Source organism: Mercenaria mercenaria, unplaced genomic scaffold, assembly GCF_021730395.1.
Source record: "Mercenaria mercenaria strain notata unplaced genomic scaffold, MADL_Memer_1 contig_3423, whole genome shotgun sequence".
NCBI lineage: Eukaryota > Metazoa > Mollusca > Bivalvia > Venerida > Veneridae > Mercenaria > Mercenaria mercenaria.
The window spans coordinates 21,460-48,260 of record NW_026461559.1 but is presented as its reverse complement, the minus strand read 5'-3'; the positions used below and the strand labels follow the sequence as shown (position 1 = coordinate 48,260).

Below are 26,801 nucleotides of genomic sequence, written 5' to 3'. Positions count from 1 at the left end.
TACAGTATAAAAACTTTTCTTTACACATTCTTTATCTGCAAATGCTTTCAAAAATTTACACTGGTTATCAGTTGTCACATCATAAGTGTCCGGATATGATGATGCACCTTTTTTATATGATTTATCAATCAGAGAGTCAACGACTGAGCTATAGATTCCTGCAAGCGAAATGTCGAGATTCGATTTTTCGTACCATAAACACAGTAAGAATTTTGACAACAAAGGGTACCTTTTCAGGTTAGCCAGACTTTTGTCTTTAAATCTAGCAAGAAAATCTTCAGTATGTCGACGGCGGCGGGTCATCTTATTAAGGTGCAGAGACACATGATGTATGTGCTCGATCGAATATTCCTGAGCCATGCCATCTAGCCCTACGATCATGTCAAATTCTCCTGATTTAGGCCTAACTGTTGTTAGTTTCCACGGTCGTGTGGTGTAAATGGTTGCATATCTACTTTTTAGCTGTCTTAGTGGGATACTTTGAGAAATTGTTGGAGATTTTGGAGAACCTTTAGTGGGTGACCACTCACTGAGATCATCAAGAATAATAAGACATTTTTCTTTTTCAGTTTGGAGGAGTTCTTATAGGGTGTCACGGTATCTATCATCTACAAGATGTTTTAAGATCATTTCTTCAATGCTTGACTGATTTTCGCAATATTTCAGCGAAATGAAAAATAGAAAGTCAATATCACGTAAATAGCAGCTGCAGCTATTGCTGTTCGCGATATTCTCTTCTGTAGAATTGGAGGGTGGTGCAGAATTTGGAGACGTACTTTCATGAGCCGCACACCAGGCAGATATCATGTTATAACATAGAGCCGTTGTTCCCATACCAGCATCAGCCATTAGCAAAATGTTTTTCTTAACTATGTTGGCAAAGAAGTTTTTTTCGCTCAATCTTATTTTATTCTTCACGTCTCCGTAAATGTTGTAATATTCGTGCGGAAACTACAATGTCACCTGTTGTATAAAGCTGTGGTGACACATATACACTGTCCACATCAATTTTTTTCTCGGGTATATACGGAGTGACATCCGTTTTTATGAAAAATTGTTTGAATAATCTGACTTATTCTTCCTTCATATCTGAAATTGTGAAAAAAACTTTATTTATAAAGTACATATTCCTGAAAAAACACAACAAATTGAAGTATGCGACGCTGTTTGCGTAGCTGATTGGTTCGGCGTTATATAGGCAAAAAGTCACAATAACTTGAGTAACGTCTAGAAGTTATTGTAGAGAAAACACACAATGTGAAGCAGTATATAGATACAACAGAAAAGCGGGCATTTGTCTGGTATTTTGGCAACATCGTTAGTAACGTTTGTGCTATCATTTTACATATATCAACGATTACTGTTACCTTTTGCACATGTCGATTGTTTTTATAGCCATGGTATTGAACATGCAAGTCGGATTCAAAACAAGACTATCTTGAGAAAAAGAAAATTTTACCCATTTATGCTTGACACGACGGATTATGCCTTTGCAACCAGTGTAGTTCATGATCAGCCTGCAGATTGATCAAGATATGCACTGTTCACCATTCAGTCTGTATGTGTGTGGTAAGCACCCCTTTTAACAATTAGCGGTACTGTCCAAATTGCAAGACGGACAAGTTCATTATAGAAATTTAGCAGGGTAAGGGTTAACAGGACTAAGAGCGTTTAGTATTATCTAATGAACATTGGCCCATTTCATTTATTCCATTGTTATATGTTAATTGTCAATGTTTATTTAACAAATAATCTAGGCCTTCGAGTGGTTTATCGTCTGATTTAACACGGTTCAGAGTTCAGATGCGTAGGAATTGAACCACGAGGGTGCTAGCCCGAGTGGTTAAATACTGAAGCATATGAACGATGAACTGTGGTAAATTAGACGATAAATCACAAGAAGGCCTAGATTATTTTCATTCTGACATGCTCATTGATATATTTTAATAAATATAATGCTGGACTTCATTTACGCGAGGAGTAATGTATCAGACGTCATGCGGTAATTTGACGTCATAATTGACGTCATAATGCTCTCGCACGTCAACCGTTGTTTATCGCTGAATATACAGAGCTTGATTTCCTTCTTTGTTTAACTGGAAATCAAACCGAGTCATGTTAGAATGTTTAATACAATTCCATTATTTCTGAGTCTAACTTTCAATGGTTTATTAGCTACGTAATGTACGAAACAATATTTACGTGGTCTATCTTGAATGTCTTTCTATGTTTGTTTTGCTTTGTCCTTGTTTTTGTACGTGGTTATATGCGTATGCGGTCATGCATGGGTGTGTGTTGGTTTTGTGCTCGTCCATGCTATCTTGGCTATGGTTTGTGGTCTCGGGAGGCTAACCATTTTGAGTGTGGATTTCCCTGTAGAAAATCGTCATTTTTTCCCCAAAATCCCTAACAACTCTAAGCCCTTACTCTACTATCCCCCATTTTCTTGCAAATAATTAATATGCACTTTTTGTTTAATTATAACCAAGCTGTCTGCTATATCTTTCGATTGCTAAAGTTTTTTTGTTTGGCTCTCGCTATATTTGCTGTGTTCGGTGCTTCAGGGAGATATACATTGACCTTTAAATTTCGATATCTTTTCTGAGCATTAATGGTTTAGAGTTGATCATCTCGATCTAACACAATTGTGTACTTTAACACTTAAATAAAATATTGAGCTTAATTTGGTATGATGACGAAAGATGTTGGGAAATTATAAGTCGAGTGCTAGAGATGTTTACCAGTTAGAACGTCAGTACAACACACCTGATCAATTACTGTAATATATATATCTTTACTTGATACATATTGCCGAGAATTCCAATATCACAAACGATGATGATTTTGTTTTACTGTAATGTTTCTATGTATGATTAACTTTTGTATTCTAATAAGAATGGGTAATTTAAGTAAAAGTAAGCGTACCTTCTTACTAATGTCAACTGGTTTTAAACGCTTAGAGTGTTCTCGCAGAATTAAATCTTTTATTTGATCTCGTTGAAGTTTTATCCCATCCAAGACATGTGTTTCAGTTACCCGAATTTTGTGGACAGCGTCACGTGTCATCTCCTCGATAGCTTTTAAACTTTCTTCTCTCACTTTTAATTCATCTTCAAAGCTAATGTGGCACTGTACATTTTTCAACTAAAGAAAAACAAAGTAAATGAAAAATAGTATTGATATCTTACACGCATATTAACATGTAATGTATTTTGGAATGGATGCTACATATGTATATCATTTATACCGCTTCAAGTGAATATTTCAATTTCTTATTCTAATATGCTTTTCTCCGTTAAAATACTCTTACGCTAGAATGACGTCATGTTAACGTGCCGTGGCGTCAATTGTTTTGTTTGTACTCTTTTAGATTAAGGGCATATTAGAATCGAAATAATTTATAGCAAAACCGTGTTTTAACACTATTTATACTCTCGGGCGGGAATACGTCGTACAAATAATTTCACTCCTATACCGTAGAAGTGGGCAGATATACGTTTGATCTAGAGATTCAATCCGTAAATGTGGCCAGATTCTTTACAAATATGACCGTTAATGTGGGCAGACTAACGGTACTGGAAAATAAAGGAATCTGCCCAGATTTACGGAGGCCTGTGACTATATATATATGGTTTCTTATATGGCAGTTAAAGGAATCTCATGCAATTTAACCTACATTCAAAGTTCCCCCCATAAGAATAAATAGTGACAACCAAATAACAAATCATACAGTATTGTCTGAATACAGGTGATTTATTAAAACAAAATCAGTTCAGCTATTTTAGCGGCATGAAGTGCCGAACAGCATCCTTTGAAGCCGTGTCAGATCTAAAGGCTTTTTTGTCTTACAAAACGTGAATCATTTCGTCGATATATTTGATAACTTCATCATCATCTAGAGAGAAAGTCATCTAGAGAGAAAGATGCAGAGTGAAGTATGAGGTTCCTTATCTCTCTCACCTGTAAAATAAGTAATATACAGGTAAACAAACATTATTTTATTTTAGCGGCATGGACATACCTCATTGAAGTGCCGAACAGCATCCTTTGAAGCCTTGTCAGATCTAAAGGGTTTTTTGTCTTTCAAAACGTAAATCATTTCGTCGAATTATTTGATAACTACATCATCATCTAGATAGAAAGATGCAGAGTTAAGTATGAGGTTCCTTATCTCTCTCACCTGTAAAATAGGTAAAAGCTTTTTTTGTATAAAATATATTGTCACGTGTCTGTGTTTATTTACAGGTACTGGTAAACAAACAATATTTTATTTTAATAAGAAACAATGGCGACTCCGATTCTTTGCTTGAAAGAAATGATCATGATTTGAGTAACGTAGTTTTTAAATATTCAAGCAAACAAAATATTACCAAAAACGCGTTTAAGCAAAGTTTAACATTTTTTCAATTATCTATGCATTATAAATGTTTAACCAGAACCAAATGGAAATGTTTGATTTATTTTTTTGTCTAGTTCTTTACATTTACGGCTTTTCGAATGATTTCCTTATTTTGCTCAAGATAAACCTATCCGAACTAGATTTTCAAACGGCAATTGCCGCCAAATGCCTGATTAGAATAATTACGAGGCATGTGGCTAATTGGAATTCCCTCCACCCCCGCCGTGCTATGTGCTTTATCAATATAGTCATACAAACAACCACATATTTTGTTCGGGCAATGTCGTCTAAAACACGACTGACTACAAAAGCAAGATCTACGGGATTTTTGAATGCATTTCTTCTGGTTTGAGAGGTCAGGAAGAAGGTTTTCAGATGTACGTCGGTCGCATTGTAGACTCGAGACCCCTTTCTCTCCTCATATCAGCATGGTGACATCTTATCTGTTTGTCAAATGTTTCAAATCCTTGTTTGAAGTAACGCAGATTTAGAGCCGCTCGAACGCAGTTTCGATTTGATCTTTTGTTCAAGTTTTTTTCGGAATTTCTTCAGACATTTTCTTCTGAAAAAATTAATATGCATTAATCATAAACTTAATCTAAGCCTACGATTTAGTCGCCATTTTCTGTGGTGTAATAAACTCACGTAAAATGAGATACTAACTGTTCTTTACTAAATAGACGTATCATTATAATATATCTAGATGCACCGCCATGAAACCTGATTCTTTAAACTTCTAAAATACAACATTGACTTATTCAAGTCTTTACAATGACTACTAAAGACCAAATTACTTTGAGGCTAATGCTTTTTTGCATATCAAAATAAATCAGTAAAAGATCCTTTGGAAGCAGAGAATACAACCAAGAATAATAATAGCAGACTCGGTTTGATTGAGTCTGTTCGTGAAAGGTAATGAAATGTGCAACACGGAACTCTATTACACATATATTGAATAGACTCCATGATCCCAAAGGACCAGAAAATATAACAACACTGAATCCAAGTACGGGGAGACTTTTTACAACTGCCACACGGCACTTAAAAATTGTGTTAGTTAAATAAATCAGTAAAAAGATCCTTTGGAAGCAGAGAATGCAACCAAGAATAATAACACAAGACTCAGTTTGATTGTGTCTGTTCATGAGAGGTAATGAAATGTGCAACACACCTCTCATGTTGCACACAGACATAAATGTCGGGATACATCGTCAGGTAAACTGCCTCTTTAAACTTATAAAATATGGAATTGACTTACTCAGGTCTTTACAACAATTACTATAGTCCAAGTCACCTTGACACTATAATTAGGGCATATCAAGTTGCACACAAACATATCTAATTCAAAAATTTTAAAAGATTTTCTGTATCATAAATAAAATGTTTCGTCAACTCTATCCCTGTTTCATTTTAAACATTAATTTCTGCATCGCCATAACGTAACAATTACATTTTTATTAATGCAAAGTTTGAAAATAAATATGCAATTTACAGATGTTTCAACACAGGTGATGGCGTTCATGTATTACTTTTAAGATCCAAATTTCATGTTTACAAACCATGAACTTTTTTGATTGATTTAGGAGAAATGTCGCACATGACAGTGCTTATCCGAAATCGTTAATAAACGTAATGAAATGTGCAATACCCTAATGCCCTCTAGCACCAGTTTAAGTGGAATTGTATATACAAACAAGAGTTGTCCGTAAGACAGCGGGCTCCACTATTTGGCGATTTTACAGTAAAATGAATTTATATCTCAATAAGAGAGTTTTACTATAAAAGGGAGATACACCAAGATACAAAAAGACTACTTCTCAGAGGGGTTAAAGGTCAAGAATGAAAGGGTTAATGATGATGATAGTAAGATATATTTTGAGTTTCAATTCATTGTCTTATATAGTACCAAAGAAAACAAAGTTTTTCAAAATGTTTAAGTATGAAAGGGACATAATGTGGTCAAAAGTATAAATTAGAGTTATGCGGATTGTCACCACACATGCAGATGATGATAATAAAGATATATTTTAAGTTTCAAGACATTATGTTATATTGTACTAAAGTTATATCCAGAAAAACTTTAACCTTAAAATAACCTAAGTATAACACCTTTGTGACATTGACCTTGAGTTTATTGGACCCAGTCCCTGCACTTACTTTGTTTGTACGCTGGAGATTGTTTATGTGAAGTTACAGTAAGGTATAAGTCATAATAACAAATATTTGACAGAAAAACAATGGTTGCCTAAAAACTTTAACCTTAAAAATAACCTACGTATAACACCTTGGTTACCTTGACCTTAAGTTTATTGGACCCAGTCCCTGCACATACTTTGTTTGTATGCTAGATAATGTTTATGTGAAGTTACAGTAAGGTATAAGTTATAGCAACAAATATTTGTCATAAAAAACAAAGGTTGCCTAAAACCTTTAACCTTAAAAATAACCTAAGACCATGGGTATAATCGGCCCAGCCCCTGCACATACTTTGTTTGTATGCAGGACAATGTTTATGTGAAGTTACAGCAAGATATAAGCAAAAGTATTAATAACATCAAAGGTTGCCGAAAAAAATTAACCAAGAAAACTGACACCGACGCCGACACCGACGCTGGGACGAGTAGAATAGTCTCCTTCTATTCTTCGAATAGTTGACCTAAAACGAATGATCTCCATGATCCCAAAGGACAAGAAGATATGAACAATACTGAATCCAAGTACTAGGAGAACATTTACAGCCTCCTACGGGTACTTTAAAAAACACTTTTAGATGTTCTAACATTTAATACAAATGTAGCCTGGCTTTCTTTGCATTCCTGATCTCTATATATATTCATGAAACACGCTTCTTTCTGTGCATAAATGCATCATTGTTTTTCTACAGATGCTTTTCGAATTTATTTCCAAATTCTATATACATTCATTACAACCATACATACTGGAAATACATGGTTTTAGTCTGTAAATAAAAAGCAAGGGATTACCTCAGGCAGGACTGCGAAAATATAAGTATGGTGTAATCAATTCGTACTTTACCCTGAGTTTAAGGCTTCGTAAAATACGCCAGTAAGACAGTGATGTTCAAATACTAGAAACAAGTATATGTATGTATATTTAAATATGCAATGAGTTAACATATATCGATACACCTTTACACCATAAAATGTAATTTTCTGTTCTGTATAATTTGAATGACTGTATTTAAAGAATTATATCAATGTAATACCTGTATTTTCTATCCTCAGTTCACCTGTCGATAGACTTGATGCGCGAGCATTCCGAATGAAAAGTAGGCGCACACATTCAGAATAAAAATAGACCTAAAAGATAAGACTTCAAACAAGGGTAGTTTTCAATCTAATTAATCGTTAAAAGTTGAAGGTCAGTGTTACTTAATTCATAATAACAAGATAAATTATCCACATTTTCAATATATGCATTTTTCGTGAAAACTGTACAAAGATCTCCATTAAATTGCGGTATTTAAGATCTATTTCATGTGTGTCAGTCATTAAGTAAGTCGATCTAAAGTCATTTAAACATGGTATCGTGTAAAAGGCGTAGTTGTATCGCTGAAATAATGCCTAAGTTTGCAAATATAATTTCCCTTAGTAACATGAAATTAGATGAGTAAACATGATATTTGAGAGATGTCATAACAAGTAACTTTCTCAAAATGGACCACAGACGTGAAAAATCTAACATATTATCAAATAAAATGAATATCATCCCAATGTTTGATTCATACAGGATAGAAATTTGTATACTACTTTATTTCAACCCAGATATACGGGTAATGTGTGACAAATCGATAAAATGAAGAAAAAAATCTTAGATAATATAAGGTATGCAATGGATATGCTGTAGATGCATCAAAAACATTTTATCCTTCTGTTGGTACTGTCCAGTCTGCAGAAAGGAACTACCAGACACATTAGATTTTCTGCTGTCGTCAATGTTTTCAGAAAAGGAAACTGAAATAAAAGATTGCAGCGACTGACCAGTCAATTATGCAGACCAAAGTCTTTAATCGCACCATTACAACTTGGTTTAGCAGTTTAGGATCACCATTTATTTTCTTCCAGATTTCTTGTAGATGAGCTTATCAGGTGGGATTTTCATCTTCCTAATCTGAGATGCAAACTTTTGCAGCTTTATACAGAATCCCATGCTCATCCAGGTAAATCAAGTATCAAAATACTTCCCATGATAGACATGAATCCAAGTGATAGATCTTGTATCAATTCAACGCTCCACTTTGTAAATAACAAGTTTAAGAAGTATGGTGTCACTCCTGTATTAACAGTTGTTCAGCTATTATTCCAAAAGGCGACATTTATCATCAGATGTGATCCTCTCTTGAGAAACATAGTTTTACGACTAGGAGGCTTTCATACAGAGATGAGTTGCCTGGCCAGTATAAGACACATCATGTCATCCATCGGACTGCAAGAGGTACTTGAGACAATTTATGCTCCAAACGCTGTAAGACATGTTAGCAGGTAAGGCTGTTCACAGAGCCATACGAGGCCATTTTCTAGTCGATACCGCCCTGCACACTTTGATGCTTTCGGATGCCCTTGAGGTACCATTGCCACTAAAGGAAGCTAATTCCTCTGAAAACGAAGACAGAGCCTCTATAAATGAAGAGTCCAATTCAGAACTTGAAGATGTTCCAGAGATGCTTAAATAGTTAAAGGAAATGTACGAAAATCTTGAAAAGAACAAGGTTTCCGTCAGTGACGTTTGTGGCTCTTAACTTCTCCAAGAAGTGTCACAAGTCATGAATTCGGAGAAAACAAAATTAAAAAGAGTAACCGCACAGCAAGCTTATGGCTGCAATATATGAAAAATGCTGAATATAATTCGGTGTAACTTTAAGGTCAATTGTGATACTAGAAGATGCACCTGTAGAAAACATGGTCTTGAATGTTCGGTTGGTTGCATGCAGAGGTGTCAGTTGTTCGAACTCAATGACTCTTGCAGAAGTAGAGGCTGATGAAAGTACTGAATAGAAGTTGGTCGTACCCGTGATGTATCACGTTCAAATTAGAGTCCATGTTTAACTTGGTGACACACATTATTTATGTTATGAGACAAACTGAAAATCATAATATAACACCATAAAAAGACATATAATTTGCTTTGAAACAATAACGCCAGTCTAAGCAGCAATAGCCTAGATTTAATTTGGTTTATTCCCATTTAGTAGATGAATGAAAAGTCTTAGAGCATGACTTGATATATTATACTGTATAAAATTCAGTCTGTTACATCTGATGTATCATTATTACTGAAATTACTGGCACGGTATCATAGAATAATGAGTCAAAGGCTTATTCAGGTGTCAAAGATAACTGCTTTTTAAGCTTTTTACCAACGCAATGTGCATTTGATTAGTAGTTAAAGTTCTAATGATTTTTGCACTTGACTATTTGCTATTTTCGTAATGCTTTGAAATTGAAATTGAAAATATATTCATTTAAATGTTTTTGAGGTAGTTAGGTACAGTTCTAAATACTTGATGTAATGTTAATCTTCAAGTAAATGTTGATGCAATGTTTCTCTTCAAGTAAATGTGTATCATTTTCTTTCATCAAATTAATATACGTCATGATATTTTTTACTACATTTCCATGGCAACATATACTTTAAATGATGTGTGCAAATATTTTATGTCCTAAGAAAGTAGTGGTAAACTCATATAATAATTAATAATTATATTTGTTGTCATAAGTAAGAAAATTATGATTATTTTCAAAATATCATTGTAAGAAGTAACATTGTCATTTTGTCTTTATTTTTATTGTCAATGCAGTTTTGATATAAATAAAATAAAATAAAATCTAATTAATTTCATTTGAAAACAATTGTATGAAATGTTCAAAAATATTTCTGGACATGATAAATACTAAGTCTTTATAATTTATACGAGTTTTGCATTTTATGTCGAAATATAACTATTTGTTCGAAAGTGGGTGGGGTAATTTTACCCCTATAATTACACCAATGTGCAAAATTATATCTCGAAGTGACATAAAAATGTGCCAGTTACTTATTACAGGTAGTGTTTTATGTGAAAGCAAACGTCCCGATACAAAATAAACAAGAAAACATAGGCAACTGATTACAGTTACTATTTAGTGTTATTATAGCGTATTTTAAATTTTCCCATGTACATTCTCATAAAGCTCCACAAAAAGTCATTTCCATTGACCTGAAAGATGGAGATTTTGTACACAATAAACTCATAATATGTAGAAAACGAAACTTTTGCAATTAGTTCAAGGTTAGGTGCATTTTCCAGCTAGATTTACTGGACTAATAGTATTAATTTATATAAAAGAAACATTCAGTTAGAATAACGTCATATGACGTTTAAAACGAATGTGCCGCAAAGAATAAAACTTTAGCAAATTCTGCCAGTGAACATACTGTGCATCCATAACAAGAAAGAAGACAGCTGCGAAGTTTAATTAGGCTGCACACGTTTATCTAAAAGTAGATATAGGACCCGTGATGACACTAGACAATTTCCGTATGACTACACATTCTCGTTATGTAGTCCGACATTCTTCAGACGTAAACGGAGAATGCTGAAATCGCATACGGAGAAAACGTAATTTGCAAATTACCGTTACAGTTCAACCTCTTCAGAGCGTCCCTCTCTTAAGCGAAAACCTCTCTATAATAACATCATCAAGATTTCCCTAAGCTGAAATATACTATCAAATTTACCTCTCTAGAACATCAACTTCTACATAACAGTTAATATTTGTATTGCCCAAGGGTGTCAAACGTGGTCTACAGAGGTTGCACTGTACATTAAACCACTTATCTTGCATGAGTAACTTTAAACGTAATGTAACGTACGCAATTACAATCATTACGCGGTATTATGTAAAATGAAAAATAGTAATATTGACATTGAAAGAAGTGTTTAGTGTCCTTTCCAGGCCAACTTAAATTTCGCTTGTAACACGCGATAATTATTGCTTCTATCCAGACTAAAAGATACATATGGTTACAAAAATTCAACAATTCTCGCGGAGGTTTAGTACGATAAATATCGTGTAAATTCCGCATGCAGTGTAAATTTAAGCACAGGCAAATTAAGTTAACATTCTTTTTAGTCCTAGGATAAAATTTCCATTTACAATTCGTGCGCATTCTGTTTCGATTGATTCTATGTCTTTTCTGTTCTTTGAACCGCCTCGATAGGCTAGTGATAGAACGCCCGTTTCTAGCACGGTAGGTCATGGCTTTCGTTCCCTGCATACCAAAGACAAAAACAATGAAGTGTGTTTGTTTTCATTTTCTTCATTTGAATTATGTAGGAACAGTCATTTTAGATTTTTATGGTTTAAGTAAGTTTGAACCATTTTTTTGCTGACAGCGTATTTTCATTTGTTTTTGTTTTTTTTTAAGTTCATTTGGTGTGATGTTCTTTCTTAATCGCCTTAGTAACATCGTTCTTTTAACTACAATATTTGGCCTAGAGATGTTCTATTTTGTGAGATTTCGCTATTTCAGCGATTCGATTTCACTGGCCTTTACTGGTACTTGAGTAAGACCAAGGGACATCAATGGGAAAAGACAAATGGACTGTTTTGCTCCACAGATAACCTTTGTAACCATGTCATTCACCAAACGACATAATTTCTCACCATTCGGGTACATACCGAATATTTAAATTTTTCATAATCACCTTTTTCGTATTCCAAAGTCCCATTAAAATGTATTACTTCTTGATGTATGAAATTTTAAAACCATAACAATATTGGCCAGTGGAATTTAATTTGGTCTGAAAAAATGGTCAGAAACAAAACTTGTGAATACATTGTCTATATCTTAACGATAATAGGTAACTAAAAAGCATAAGGATTCAGTAAGGTGCGTCGGTGATTGTGTCTATACGATGCAGTCAAGCTGTTTACTTTATTTAAATTCAGAGCATTAAGGATAAAGTTCAAATACCTATATTTGATATATATTTGATAGTTATGAAACTGGGACTTGTCAACCTTACCCTATTTTCAACTAGTCAAACAAGACAGTGTAAATAAAAGTAATTAGCCGATGAGGTAAATTTTATCATTATCGACAAAATAGCAGACTTTAAAAAGGAATTTTTAAACATATAAATAGTGTCAGTTTGAAGTATCACCAATGCATTCAGTAAGTTTTCTGAGGGCAGAGCACCCACCTTGAGCTGATCTTTTAAGGACACAAATACCCGAGTTGTAAGACAAAACCCACTCCCTCTGTTCATTATTTAGGAAAGCATCACAGTGTCTCACACTTGTGTAGTTCTTTCACCATCAAATACGAAAGCGTAGCGACTAATTGTTAAGGTGCCAATCACCAAACATGCACTCGGTTTCACGTTCGTGTCGTCTTTTGATTACTTATCGTACAAAATTTATAATTGTTTTATTAAATCAAACAGTATGTTTAATTTTCCGCAGTTTATAAACTATATTCTGCAAGCACAGAGTGTGTGTAAAATAGCGGATGTGAAGGTCATGATGGGAGTAATAGAACCCTCGGGGATGTAAGATCTTGGGATAAGTTAGACTATTGGGTGTGTAAGATCATGTAAACAATAGGTTTGTGTTTTTTCTCAACTGTAGCAACTTGCAAAACGCTTTTTCGAGATATTGCACTATCGAATCAATGGTATTTAACTGGGCCAAAGGAAACTGTAGCAACCAACTTGCATAACGCTTATTCTGGCCATTGCTCCCTCAGATGGATGGTATTTAACTGTTCCAAAGGTAATGCAGCAACTTGCAAAGGGCTTATTCATGATATTGTTCCTTCAGATATATGGAATGTAACTGCTCCCAAGGTAACTGTAGCAACTTGCACAAAGCTTATTCTTGTCCCTCGGATGGACAGTATTTCACTGTTCTAAATGTAACTGCAGCAACTTGTAAAACTCTTATTCGTGTCATTGTTCTTTCAGACCGATGCTATTTAACTGTTTTCTAAGGTAACTACTGCACCTTGCAAAACACTATTTTTTGTAATTATACCCCAAGATCAATGACATTTAACTGTACCCAAGGTAACTGCAGCAATTTGCAAAACGCTTATTTCTTTGGAACCACAGACTTACCCTTGCATGATCGTTGCAGGAGTAGAACATTTGGGCGGAGGGTGGAGGGAGAAGACAAGTTTGGTCTCATTTGGTCGTTTCCATGCACACATATTTTAACTTTCATTAAGGAAAGGAACATGTTCACCGTAACCCCTATTTGATTCCATTTTCTTACTTGTGTCCAAAGAAACACCTAAATGAGAACAAACTTGTGTTGAAACATCCCGCACTATTGCTATATCTCTTTGATTCAAACGGGTACAGAAATTTGATTCGATACGGCATATTTTCATTTCGATGTAAATAAGTTGTGAAACCAAACTTGTAGTCTAGTCATCGAAATATCATCTGTACAGTTCTGGTTCGAAGTAAACCCAGTTTGGGTTTGATTTTCTTTGTACATGTGTCCAAAAAGTTCCGCAGGGCAAAGCCCTAGAGTGCCATGATAGTGCTTTGTGACTTTGAACGAAGTTCATGTACTTTAAAATAGTTACCACATTTATCAATATTTGAAAGCAACCAAAGAAAATTACATGACAGTATCCTAGATAGATCATGCACTGTATCCTAAGGATGACTTTCCCCACAAAAATAATTATAGTATACTATCATATCACTAGAGATTGCCAGCTGTGTTGGTTGGATAACCAAGGACTAAGATATGGAAAAACAAATCGCAACGGATAAAATTATAACAAACAATTCAAACGTATTTTATTGTGATTTGATTGGTTTATTAACAAAACCATGAAATTATATAAGTAAACTAAAATAATTTATACATGTGTATATGCAAATACACAAATATAAGTGTGTTAACCGTTTATTCTGTTTGAGAGTTTACAGTTAAATACAAAATATACAATTGTAGAACATCTATTAACATAAATACCAATATAGGTCAAACTACAGAAAATGATGATGTAATAGACAGTAAAATCATCTGACGCTTTCACAACTTTGACGCTGTTTGAGCGAAATAAAGTAATTACATAATTTTTGGTGTTACAATAGTATGGATTTCTTTATTTCAGTCTCTGCTATGTACAATACAATATTGAAACATATCAGATTAAAATAAGTACATAGCCCTTCTAATATCAGAATTATAATAGACTTATCACAGGTACAAATCAAACTCATTACAAGAATAAGCATTTGTTTATATTTACTGAAATAAGAAAGACAGATACATCGGGTAAAAATATTAGGTAACTGTTAGAGAATAGTTACAAATCAATAATAAACCCGGCCTATTACTGTCTGCAGATTTAAAAAAAGCATTTGACAGCATCGGACACGCTTTTGTGTTTCAGTGCTTCTTTTATTGATTGTGTGAAAATATTTTAAAGTGATATAAGAAGCGTAGTTATAAATAACAGAGGCTTGTACGAAAACTTTCCAGTAAAGAGGGGTGTAAGGCAAGGAAGTTCATTATCATGTCTCCTTTTCATAATATGTATTGAATTCTTAGCAAATTATACTAACACTGATAACACAATTAAAGGTGCAACTATCAATGGTAAAAAAATAAAACAAACTCTTTTTTGCAGATAATGTTACCTTCTTAAACAACGGAAAAAAATTAACTAATTCAAAAAACTTTATAATACAATCAGTAATTTTGGATGTGTGTCGGATTTAAAACTTAAGGTTTAGGAGTATACCACCAAAACACAGAAATATTTTATAAACGAACAACATCGTTACTAATATTTTACCTGACCATTACATGTTCTGCCGTACTGTCCCGTACTTAAAATATTCTGAAAAAGTTGTCCCCCTTTAAAAATGAATGCCATTTGTAAAGAAATAAAAATAAACAATTGCTGAAAACTGTGTTCCACCTAGTTATGTGAAATTTCAACACTCGCACGCTATTGCAAATGCATCAAAACGAACATGTGTAACAGTTCCTTGAAAATGGTGAGTTTTTAAAGGCGTTTGACTGTCCGGAAGTAGGGTTCCTTTAGGCAGTCCTTTTCCGGAATTCAATGTTTATATCAGTATACTGACACTTGTTTTGTAGTTTTTGTAATGATAGCGTGTATATTACTCTACAACACAAGTGTCAGTTTACTGATATAAACAGTGAATTCCGGAAAAGGACAGCCTAAAGGGGCCCCACTTCCGGACAGTCAAACGCCTTTAAAAACTCACCATTTTCAAGGAACTGTTACACATGTTCGTTTTGATGCATTTGCAATAGCGTGCGAGTGTTGAAATTTCACATAACTAGGGAGATCAAAGGGAGACAACTTTTTCAGAATATTTTAAGTACGGGACAGTACGGCAGAACATTTAATGGTCAGGTTAAATATTTGTAACGATGTTGTTCGTTTATAAAATATTTCTGCGTTTTGGTGATATACTCCTAAACCTTAATTCAGTTAAACGAACATTGTAAAAGCTGGATCGTTAGTAAACAAAGATATAGAACTATGTAATTGTAAACATTTTAATTGGCATCTGAATCGGAAAAAACATTTGAAATGATATTCTCGAACAATGCTTAAATTAAATAGCATTAAAACTGATTGAAACAATGGAAAAAATACACACACAAAAAAAAAAAACAAATAAAAAAACAAAAAAAAAACAACAACAGGAAATCAACATTATTAGGACAAAGTACAGTGATAAAAATCTTACCATTACCGAAATTTATAAATCCGTTTACAGTAATAGAGATTTTCAGCTTACTTCGACGCGTACTGCGGACCACGGACTGCGAACTTACTGTAGGGGTTTTCTCAAACTGTATATACGTTTTTATGCATAACTGAACAGCGCCATATTTAACATGTAATACGTACTATCCGGGAAAAGACAGTTATAGGATATATTAATATCCTTTGTACTGTATATATGAATTACCGATGTACATGTATTTCGTCTTACAAGCATTCTTAACAGCGTGGGTGCATTTAAAAACCCCGCCCGCTTAGCTCAATAGGTAAGAGCGTTGGTCTACGGATCTCGGGGTCGCGAGTTCGATCCTCGGACAGGGCGTATGTTCTCCGTGACTATTTGATAAACGACATTGTGTCTGATATCATTAGTCCTCCACCTCTGATTCATGTGGGGAAGTTGGCACTTACTTGCGGAGAACAGGTTTGTACTGGTACAGAATCCAGGAACACTGGTTAGGTTAACTGCCCGTCGTTACATGACTGAAATACTGTTGAAAAACGGCGTTAAAGCCAAAACAAACAAACAAACAAACAAAGCATTTAAAAACAATATCGTTTCACCTTTTATATTTCTTTTTATAAATGTATCTATCTACTCAAATCTTTCTGCTACCCTACCGTATTTATAAACAAGATATCACAAACTTATTCGTTTCATTCTCCCCTCTCCCCCCCCCCCCCCCCCCCTACCCCTTTCGAAGAAGGAGAGGGGTATATTTTTTGCAGATGTCGGTCGGTCTTTCGGTCGATCGGTCGGGCGGAATGTAGACCTATCCGTTTCCTGATGATAACTCAAGAACGCTTTGGCCTAGGACCATGAACGTTTATAGAAAAGTTGGCCATTACCAGCAAATGACACCTATTGATTTTGAGATCTTTATGTCAAAGGTCAAGGTCACAGTGACCCTGAATAGTTAAACGGGTTTTGGATGATGACTTGAACACTTGGCCCTAGGATTATGAAAGTTAATAGGGAGGATGGTCATAACTAAGAGAAGACCCCTATCAATTTTGAGGTCAGTATGTCAAAGATCAAGTTGACCCTGAACAGTTAAAGATTTCCAGATGGTAACTCAAGATTGCTTGGGCCTAGGATCGTTAAAGTTAATAGGGAGGTTGGTCATCACAAGCAGATGTCCCCTATTGATTTTGAGATCAGTAGGTCAAAGGTCAAGGTCACAGTGACCAGGAACAGTAAAACGGTTTCCGGACAATAACTCATGAATGCTTGGGCCTATAACGCTTGGACCTATTATACGCTACTGAATTAATTCAGTTATCCTGGCCACGTTATCAGGATATAAAAGATGGCTACATTATAAAATTTTAAACCATATACCGTAAGTTTTCATGAGTTTAAATCTTTGTCCAAGTTACCCACAGCCGAGTATCTACACATACCATATGTATACATGTGTTCGAAAAAGTACTCGAGTAAAAAGGCTTTGATAAAGGCTAGTCTCGACTACAGAGCTGGTTGTATCAAATGACCATACAGAATTCAAGCCCCACTGGGACCCAATGTTTTTCCATATTTTCCTTTTTCTAGTAAGATTTTACTTCTTTCAAGACTTATTATGGATGTATTGTACAAAAGTGAAAACTTTTTATTTTATAAACGATTTCTTGCTGTTCAGAGTAAATTTACCTCTGAATCAAGAGGGGTAGAGTTAGACATCTTTAAAAATACTGAGTTACATGCGGTAAACGTTCTCTATTTTGCCTTCATTCTTTAGATTACATATTGTGGAAGAAATGCCAGTAGGTTTTACTTCTCTCCCAAGGTTATTTTTGAATAAAGTGAGCAAAATTCAAAACAAGCCCACAGTATCTGACCTTTATTTTTCAATGTTGGAGTTAAAATTCTGTCTCATTATTTCTGTATCCTTGAGGCACCCTAGAAAAAAATGATATTTACAGTTTTATTTTGTGTTTTATAATTGTTAAACAATAGTTTGATGTTTCTTTAGTCATAATTAATGATGTAATGAATTCTCTGCAAACGTTTTAGATAGTGGCCATCACATTGAAATTTGTCTCAACTTGGGCTTGAGGAAATACAATAAACTGTACATAATTTACAAAAAACGGCACGGTAAACGTTGTTTTAAATTTGCAACACAGTGCAAAAATGGTCAACGTTAAGAATATACCAAGCAAATGCCATGTTTTAAACATTACTATTAGGGGTCCAATACCTTTAAACCAGGAATCACCGTTATCTTCAAATCCATGTTTCAAGTTATATTTTTTAATGCATGAACATATTAAGCTAAGGTTTTGTAGTACAGTGGGTTAACATGTCATGTCGTTCGATTCGCGTGGAGGTAAAGTAACGCCAGAAATGTTTCAAAATATAGAAACAAAATGTTAAAGCATATGGATAATTGAAGATTCTGCTTAACGCAAGTACAACAGAGTAGTTAGATGACATCTGCATATTGCGATTACGTGTTTTAAATGTAGCCTGTTCACTATCAATATATTTTCAAACGTTGGTATTGCATAATAGTAGATAATTATATCACAATACCCTAATTTGTACAATGAAGGCAAAAGTTACTACACTTATAGGTGAAAGAATCATATATACCCTAAATATGTTTTTGTTTGCGAACCTTTAAATATCTTGTGAAAAACCCTACTGTAAGTACGCATTCCACTGTCGTCAGTTCGCGTTAAAGTAAGTTGAAAACATCTATTACCAAGTCTGAAGAAAATTTACAGAAATGACGAAAACATGTATAACTTCATATGGAACAATAAACCAGAAAAAATAAATTGTTGTGCAAATTGAAAGAAGAAGAATTACATTTACAAAAATCTATCAACTGAAGTGGATTATTTATTTAACAACTTCTACACCTACTCAGATGTAATGAAACTGCACAAATAGAATTTAAAAAAATGTTAACCGATACTATTTATTATCTGCTATTAATTATTTTATTAAATAAAACTATTTCATTCCAATTCTAGTTTAGTCGTGACTAATGGAGTATCAATATTATACATTAGCTCAAAGAGATTCCGAATTACAACGATATATTTCACATAATTATTAACACAATAAGCAACATTTGACAGCAAAAGTCTACGTTATGTTTGAACAGTCCTCGTACAATCGTATTCTAAAGTATGTGTAGCAAGAAGTTAACAAAATATATGAAGTAAATTGATAGTTGTAATTAAAATAATTGTGTCAGTTACAGCACAATTTTCCATATTCTACATCAATGCTTAAACATACATTCATGCATACTTGACGGGCGTTTCTGGTAATTTTACACATGCCGGCAAGACCAATCTGGCACCCCCATGCCAGATGACTCTTGTGCTGTTAATGACAACTAGTGGTTCATGCACGCAAACCTCATTACCGCACAATGTGCAGGTGCCCTCAGGACTAATTCGTATCCGATTCGTAAACACATGGCAGATATTATTAATATTCCTTATTTAAATACCTTTAGACAAAACATCTCCGTCACATCGTCATAAAAAATATATCGTCTAGATATCTTATTCAAAATCGACCTATGTTCCATCTACTGAGCTTACTAACATGTCTGTAAGCAGTGGAACCTACTTTTAAAATTATGAAACACAAATTGTATGATGTCTAACGTATGCTCGGTTCTTTAAATTCAAAAAATGTTGCCAAAAGTACCGAGATGCGATCAATTTCTAACGTAAATTAACAACTGTATCTTATCAAATATTTTATTATTAAATATACAAAATGCATTTTTATATTAACATTGCTTCAGGTTGAATGATGTCAACGTATGTTATAGTGTCAATGTTAATCTACATTTTCACGTAGCATTAATTATGTCCGTGATTCGCATGTTCGTTATCAGAGAGTTGGCCATTTTAAACTTGTATAGGTATATGTATGTGTAGGATTTTATGTTTTGTTTCATTTAGCGTCTACAGAGTCAAAATGTTAATCAATTTGCTTGCTATTATAGCTATTTCTCAATTAAAAATATTTATTCATGGTAAGACTTTACCAAAAGCATTTTTTGCTTCCAACTCCTTTAAAAGGAAAGGAAGGTTTTACGATAGAAAATATCTGTCTGGCAATAGTTTTAAAATTGTTTACTAATAGTTTGATGTTTCTTTTATTAAAATAAATGCTAAAATAAGTTCTCTGCAAACGTTTTGGATAGTGGCTATCAGTTTGAAATTTGTCTCTACTTTAGCTTGAGGAGATGAGGAGATACCATAAGTTATACAAAATTTATAAAAAAAAAAAAACGGCACGGTAAAAGTTTTTAAAGAATTGCAAAAATGTGCAAAACACGGTTACCTTTCAGAATATACCAAGCAAAAGCCATTTTGTAAACATTACTATTAGTGACCTAGTACCTTAATTAAATATTAAAAAACCATACTGTCACAAATTATAGGAAGAAATGATGCTTGTTTTACAATGTAACTAAAATTAAGAAAGAATAATGCTCCTTATTATGAGCATCTTTCAATTCTTATAAAATTACGTCGATGGGTACAGGTTATTTCGAGAAAGCGTAACATGTTTATACTAAGAAAACTGCCGAGAGCTGACGAGATAGCTTAACTTTAAATCTGTCAATGCATCCTCAACTTGTATACTTTTCCACCAGTCTGGTACGTTTGTCAGTTTTGCTTTGTAATAACTGCTTAGTTCTTTATCATATCTACTCATAAACCACATCCAAAATTGTGAGCAATCCGAATAACTTTTTGGTTCTATGTCCCAATCAGAAACAAATAATTTATAATCTTTAAATGGATGCCTTCCTGTTTTGCAAGGACTTCTGTTTTGTGGGTTGCATTTAAAATCAAATATGTAGCATGGTGCATCTGCATCCCCAACAACATTAACATGGCATGGTCGTAAAAATAACGTGTTTTCTTTGTCACCAAACACTCCGCAAATTCCTATTGGCCTATGTTGTGCACATTTATGGCTGATTTCTCCATCATGGGTATACCCAAGTATGCAAGGTTCTCCACAAAATAAACACGCTTCGGGACAACCCCATACTTTTTCAAATAAATCGTTTATTGGATTTGAACCGCTCCAAGTAACTTCTGTCAATTCATTTGTTGCTTTAAACTCATTGAGGAGAGCTGTTGATATGCTTTGCAAATTTTCAATTATCTTATCTTTAAAGTAAAGAATATTTACATGTTCCATTCGTTCTAACTCTTTTTCCGCGTCAGAAAAACATTCTTTTGGAAGTTGCAATGTTGTAAGCAAAGATATGAAATATTCAAACCATTGTTTAATGATGACTGTATCTCCTGGAAAGGATTTGCTGCATTTAGAGAGGCACATTTCAATATCATGCATATATGCAGAAATTTCAGCTTCGGCTAATTTTTCATATAGTTTTGAGTCGTCAGAGAAAAGAATATGATCAGCCTTCTTTTGTACCCAATCTTGGGCATAGAATCTAGGACTGAGTATGTAACGCATAAAACTGATAAACGAGTCTTCACTTACCAATTCTGTTACAATTTCTAATAACAGTTTATGTTTAAGTGATGGCAATTTATCATTCAACGCGAGTTTCACCTTCTTTGATATTTTGTCGTACAAGATTACACGAAGATTGTCTTTGATTGCATGCTGCATCAGACAAGCGGCAGTATCTTCAGATCTTCGCTCCATTAAATAAGCAAAAAAACGTTCTCGTTCTATTTGTTTGTACATTTCTAGGCGACTTTCTAAACTTTGCGACTGCCGATATGTAGAATTAACCTGCTTAAATCGAAAATATGAATAGCAGCTTACGTGAACAACAACCTTCAATATACCTGTAATCGTAAAGGTGAAAGAAGAGCTATTCCGCGTATTGGCGTCTTTCATCAAACTATCAACTTTATTTAGAAATTGTCTTATATCCCTATATGTAATATCTTGTTTTTTCTGACAAACATGTTTGATATTTAGATCGACATCATGATATATACTTTGTACTGCTTCCTTCGCTCTAGAAAATATTGTTTTCAAAGACGCATCCTCGTTTTTACCGCCTCTTGAAACAATGCTTATATCGTTTTCATCAATTCCAGTTGTCTCATGTGATTCAGACAACATTCTAATTCCAGGACTTTTCTCTAAAAAACTGTGGTCACTGAGAGACCGTTGCAGTTCTGTATCGTGACTTTTATATATGTCTCTTAAACATTCTAGAAAGTATTTTCTTAACGAATATTCTGACTCAAAACTCCTGGAGATATCTGCGCTCAACGATTTCTCAACAAAAGTTGCCCATATTTGCTCAAACATTTTATTTGCTTTTTCTAAGTCGATATTCTTTCCTGAAGGTGTCAGTTCTTTCTGAAGTTCCAGTGACTTTCGTCGAAGGTCTTCTTCATGTTTTATACGCAATGTGCTAACTACAATATCAATCTTTCGATTAGTTGACAATCTCTCAATTTCTGGCTTTCTATTGTCAACCACATCCTTACAAAATGTTTGTATATGCTTCATAGTATGTTCTTTCCAGTTTATCATTGTTTCTTTATAATCGTGTTCATTAAAGAATTTTTCCATCTTTTCAAGTGTTTGCGATTTAAGATTTGTAATAGTATGTGCCATTTCCAATATTACTTCTTCTTTTTTCGTTATTACACTTGAAACGCTTTCACATTGATTAAAACTGTTTTGTGCCTTTTGAAACATTATATCATCAAACGAACATTCTAAAGACCACAGTTCCTCTTTCATTTTCTTTTCTAGTACGATGTTAGCTTTCTTTTCAATGCTATTACGAAAGGAAAACACAAAATTTTCAGCAAGAACACCTTTCCACAAATCTTCTATATACAAAACTGTATCTTTCAGAGTTTTAAACGACTTATCATGCGTAACAGTTGATTTATTCACTAAGTGATACTTCAGTTTTACACCCATTTCACAATACTTTTGGTTTAGTCTGGCTACGGGAGGGTGGCCTTGCCAAGCATTAGGTAAATACCATACATGAGATTTTGGAACAAATTCAATTACCTCACTAAATTTAGTAATATCAGAAATACATTCAAAGCTAGCCGCTTCTTCTGTTGCTTTGTCTAGGGTTTTCACTGACTGCCACAAACCTTGTTTCATTTTCAAAGAAGCTTGCATATCAGATACGTTTTGATGTAAGAAATAACAACTTTTATGAATGTTCGATCTTTTATTTGCGAGTTTAAGTCTCAAAAATGCGTGTACTAAAATCTGTAAAATATCACGCATTTCACTTGAATTCTCGCCCATGACATTAAGTAGTGTAATGTCCCCTATACCTGTTGTGATTGTCGACATTTCATTGTCTCTTCTGTAACCAGTGCTGTGTGTGTCGAGCAGTTCTGGGGCTCGAACACCCTCTGTATCAATAAGTAGAACGTATTCAAACGGGTGTTTTCGATCAGAAATACCCTTTTGCTTTACTTGTATCATCTGCATCTGTATTCCTTTTGTGCATCTGCCAGAACCAGTAGGAAATTCTGAACCAAACATAGTATTCAGCAAAGTTGATTTTCCAGAGCTTTGAATGCCTAAAACAGATACAGCCAATACTTTCCGCTGACCTGTTAGTTCATGCACAAACGTAAGTACTAATTTGATCCATTCAGTCGGCAAAAAAAAATTATTTCCGTCGAGCAATTCTAACTTATATCCACCTGCTACAAGAGCTGCAACAACTTTAGCTAAGTCCGAAATTGGTGGAAAGCCTATCGCATAATGGTTTGTTTTGGAGATTATAGCCGAATCGGCTATATGCCCAATTTCGCGAAAAATATGATCAATTTCGAGGTAAGAAGAATCAGTGTTATTCACAGGGTTTGTTCTATCCGATACATCGTCAGAACGCAGAGGTGAAGAGTTGACAGCTCTTCTCTCACAGGTTCTCTTTTGGCGTTCCAGAAGTATCTTCACCCACCTCAAAAGATAATGAATGTATGACACATTGTTCTGGTGTTTGACGAGACAGTGGCTTAATGATTTGATCGAAGAAGATATGTGAGATTCTTCTAGATTTCTTATCTCTGACATTCTTGTTCTAATGTCGTCGACTGAGTCAATGTCTTTACTTCTAAAACTTTCTTTTACAAGCATGCCCAGTTTTTTTGAATTTTTGTGTTGAATTGGTGTCACAAGTTCAACCCATTTATCCGGTAAAGATATTTTATCCATTAATGCTATGATAGAGTTAGCTGATTTCTTTGCCTCTGTACAACACACACTTTCGTCAGTTTCTATTGACAAATTTTCAAACCTGTCTAACCTGTCTTCTAAAGATTGAGGGTCAATCGAATCACTAAGAAGCAAATCAGATATCATTTCTCGCGTTTCCTTGGTGATAACATCTTCATTCTTTTCATCGATTTCCGAGTATGTCGACAAAATCATTAGCCTTATTGTGTGGCAATCCCGGATGTTACTTTCAAACTTTTGCAACATCCGAAATGTTTTGCCATTGGGCCGACCTATCGGGCCATTGAAAATTAATAAAACTCTTGAAAAACGTTTTACTGTTTCTTCTAGAAAAGCGTTGTTTTCGCTAAAGGTATTTGAATCAACGATTACTGCTGTTACATCAGATATTCTTGAGACAGTTTCATAAACGGGTTCTGTGAAATCCGTTTTTACATCGCCCCTTACATTTAAAAGCAAAACCGGCTGCTTTAAATCGCCGCTTCCACCAGATATTACAGGCAGTACAAACATTTCAACATACCCACCGGAGCAATACCTTGTACTCATACCTAATGGGCGATCTTTATGAAAAAATGTTTCGCACCATTTATCACACAGAAAACCATTGATAAGTTTCGATTTAGAAAAGTTTGGTCTTCCGAAACGCATGAAAGAAACGACATTACTCGGTAGGTCAAATAACTCATATTCTACCGTTTTACCTTCAGCATTGCTAGTCTCAACTACAAGAGAACGGAGTGGCCAGACGGACATAACAGGTTTTGTGGATGGGTACTCTGTATAGATAAAGGGTAAAGCTAGTTTACAGATGTAAAGCTTTTGAAATAAGAGTTGTTTTAGCATAGGATCACAACATTGAAAAACTAACAAAAATAGATCTAACGGACTGATCTTACGCTTTTTTTTACGTTGATACATATCAACCACAGATCCGCTTGATTTTGAATCAATGTTTTTCCTGCTGCTGTAAGACTCATAATCCATAGCATCACTGTTCCCAGCTAAAAGCCTTTGTAGAAACTTGAAAGGTATGTCATCGTATTTAGGGGTTTTACTTTCGTCGCCGGAGAGGTCAATTTGAATTGCTTCCGAAGTCGTTATCTTTGTTTTCATATGTTCAGTCAACCCGAGCACGTGAAGTATATGTTTTATTGCAGCAGCTGTCTTTGAGACAGAATCCTCTAAAAGAAAAAAATGTCCGTATCTATAATCTGCTAGTTTCCCCTGAGACATTTTATATTTGACCGATAAGCCGTAGCAGGAGAACTAATGTGATCGTTCTCTAAACCCTACGTTTTCTATAGCATAACTCCGCATAAGAAAATATTTTCTCTTTGCAACTTCTTGCGGTCAGTTTCTTAGCCATTTTCGCAATGATGCAAAGCGAGACGTCTGAACTTTCTTATCATATAGTAGGATGAAGCACTTGGTATTTATAAATCTGAGATATTATTTAACTGGTAATCTAACGGCATTAACTACCTGAAATTTTCCAGCTATGTTAAGGCTTATAACCGTTTATTTTCCGTCCTAGATTTACTAAATAGCATGAGACTTTTAAAATAACCAGACGTCTCCACAGGTCCAAGATTTTGACACAAAATGTCATGCTAAAAGAAAACCAACAAAGTGCGCATGTGCATACGCGCAGTCTGGTCAGAATCCATGCTGTTCACTTTCAAAGCCTAATGCAATTAGAGAAATCGCAAGTTGGTCTGGATCTATGCCGGTTGCAAATGTATTATGTTAGTTTTTTATGGTGAGACTCAAATATCCTTCCGAAAGTGCTCGAAATGTTTGTTACCATGCTTCTGTGCTTTTTAGTATATAACAATTTCTGTAAAATTATGTTGAGAAAGACAAATTGTAATATGCATCCTGAAACGTTTTCAGTGATAATATTAATAACGGGAATGATGTCATGTACATGTTTAGTATAACAAGCTAAACCCATTTTTAAACAAAGGGAAATTGAACACAACTTTGATATACAAATCGAAAACCTATGTCATTTTTGCAAAAGCAAAACGTGATTAATGAATCATACATATCATTAATTTGTAAATTCATTTTATATTTTAGATAAAGAAAAGGAACGGGATCCTTCTTTTGAGTCAAATTTTAATCATTTGGAAAAAAGGATCAATGTAAAAAGAGATATAATATTCATTCGTGTTAGAAACTATCATGAAATAAAAAGGTCGTTTGTTCAAATAACGGCAGATGAAAATCATAATTATTCAGCCCTTTTGAAATATAATAATAATTAAAACAAAATGTCCCGAAACAAAATAGAGAAAAATAAAAAATGAAGCATTTTTTATCCCAATCAACTTTTAGAAAAAGTCATAAAATAGTGTATATCAGTATACACTGAAGACAACAAAATAGAACTCTTTATAT

The 26,801-nt window shown here is 34.3% G+C and overlaps 1 protein-coding gene across 1 annotated transcript in view; it reads right to left on the bottom strand.

Annotated features, from left to right (window-relative positions):
- Positions 1-15,823: 15,823 nt before the first annotated feature.
- Positions 15,824-26,801, bottom strand: part of LOC123542873 (interferon-induced very large GTPase 1-like) — a 29,407-nt gene continuing 18,429 nt past the window's right edge. Inside the window, exon 6 of the mRNA XM_053534153.1 lies at positions 15,824-25,579. Coding sequence (XP_053390128.1) covers positions 20,745-25,579 — 4,835 coding nt within the window. The 3' untranslated portion in view covers positions 15,824-20,744. The remainder of the gene's footprint in view (positions 25,580-26,801) is intronic.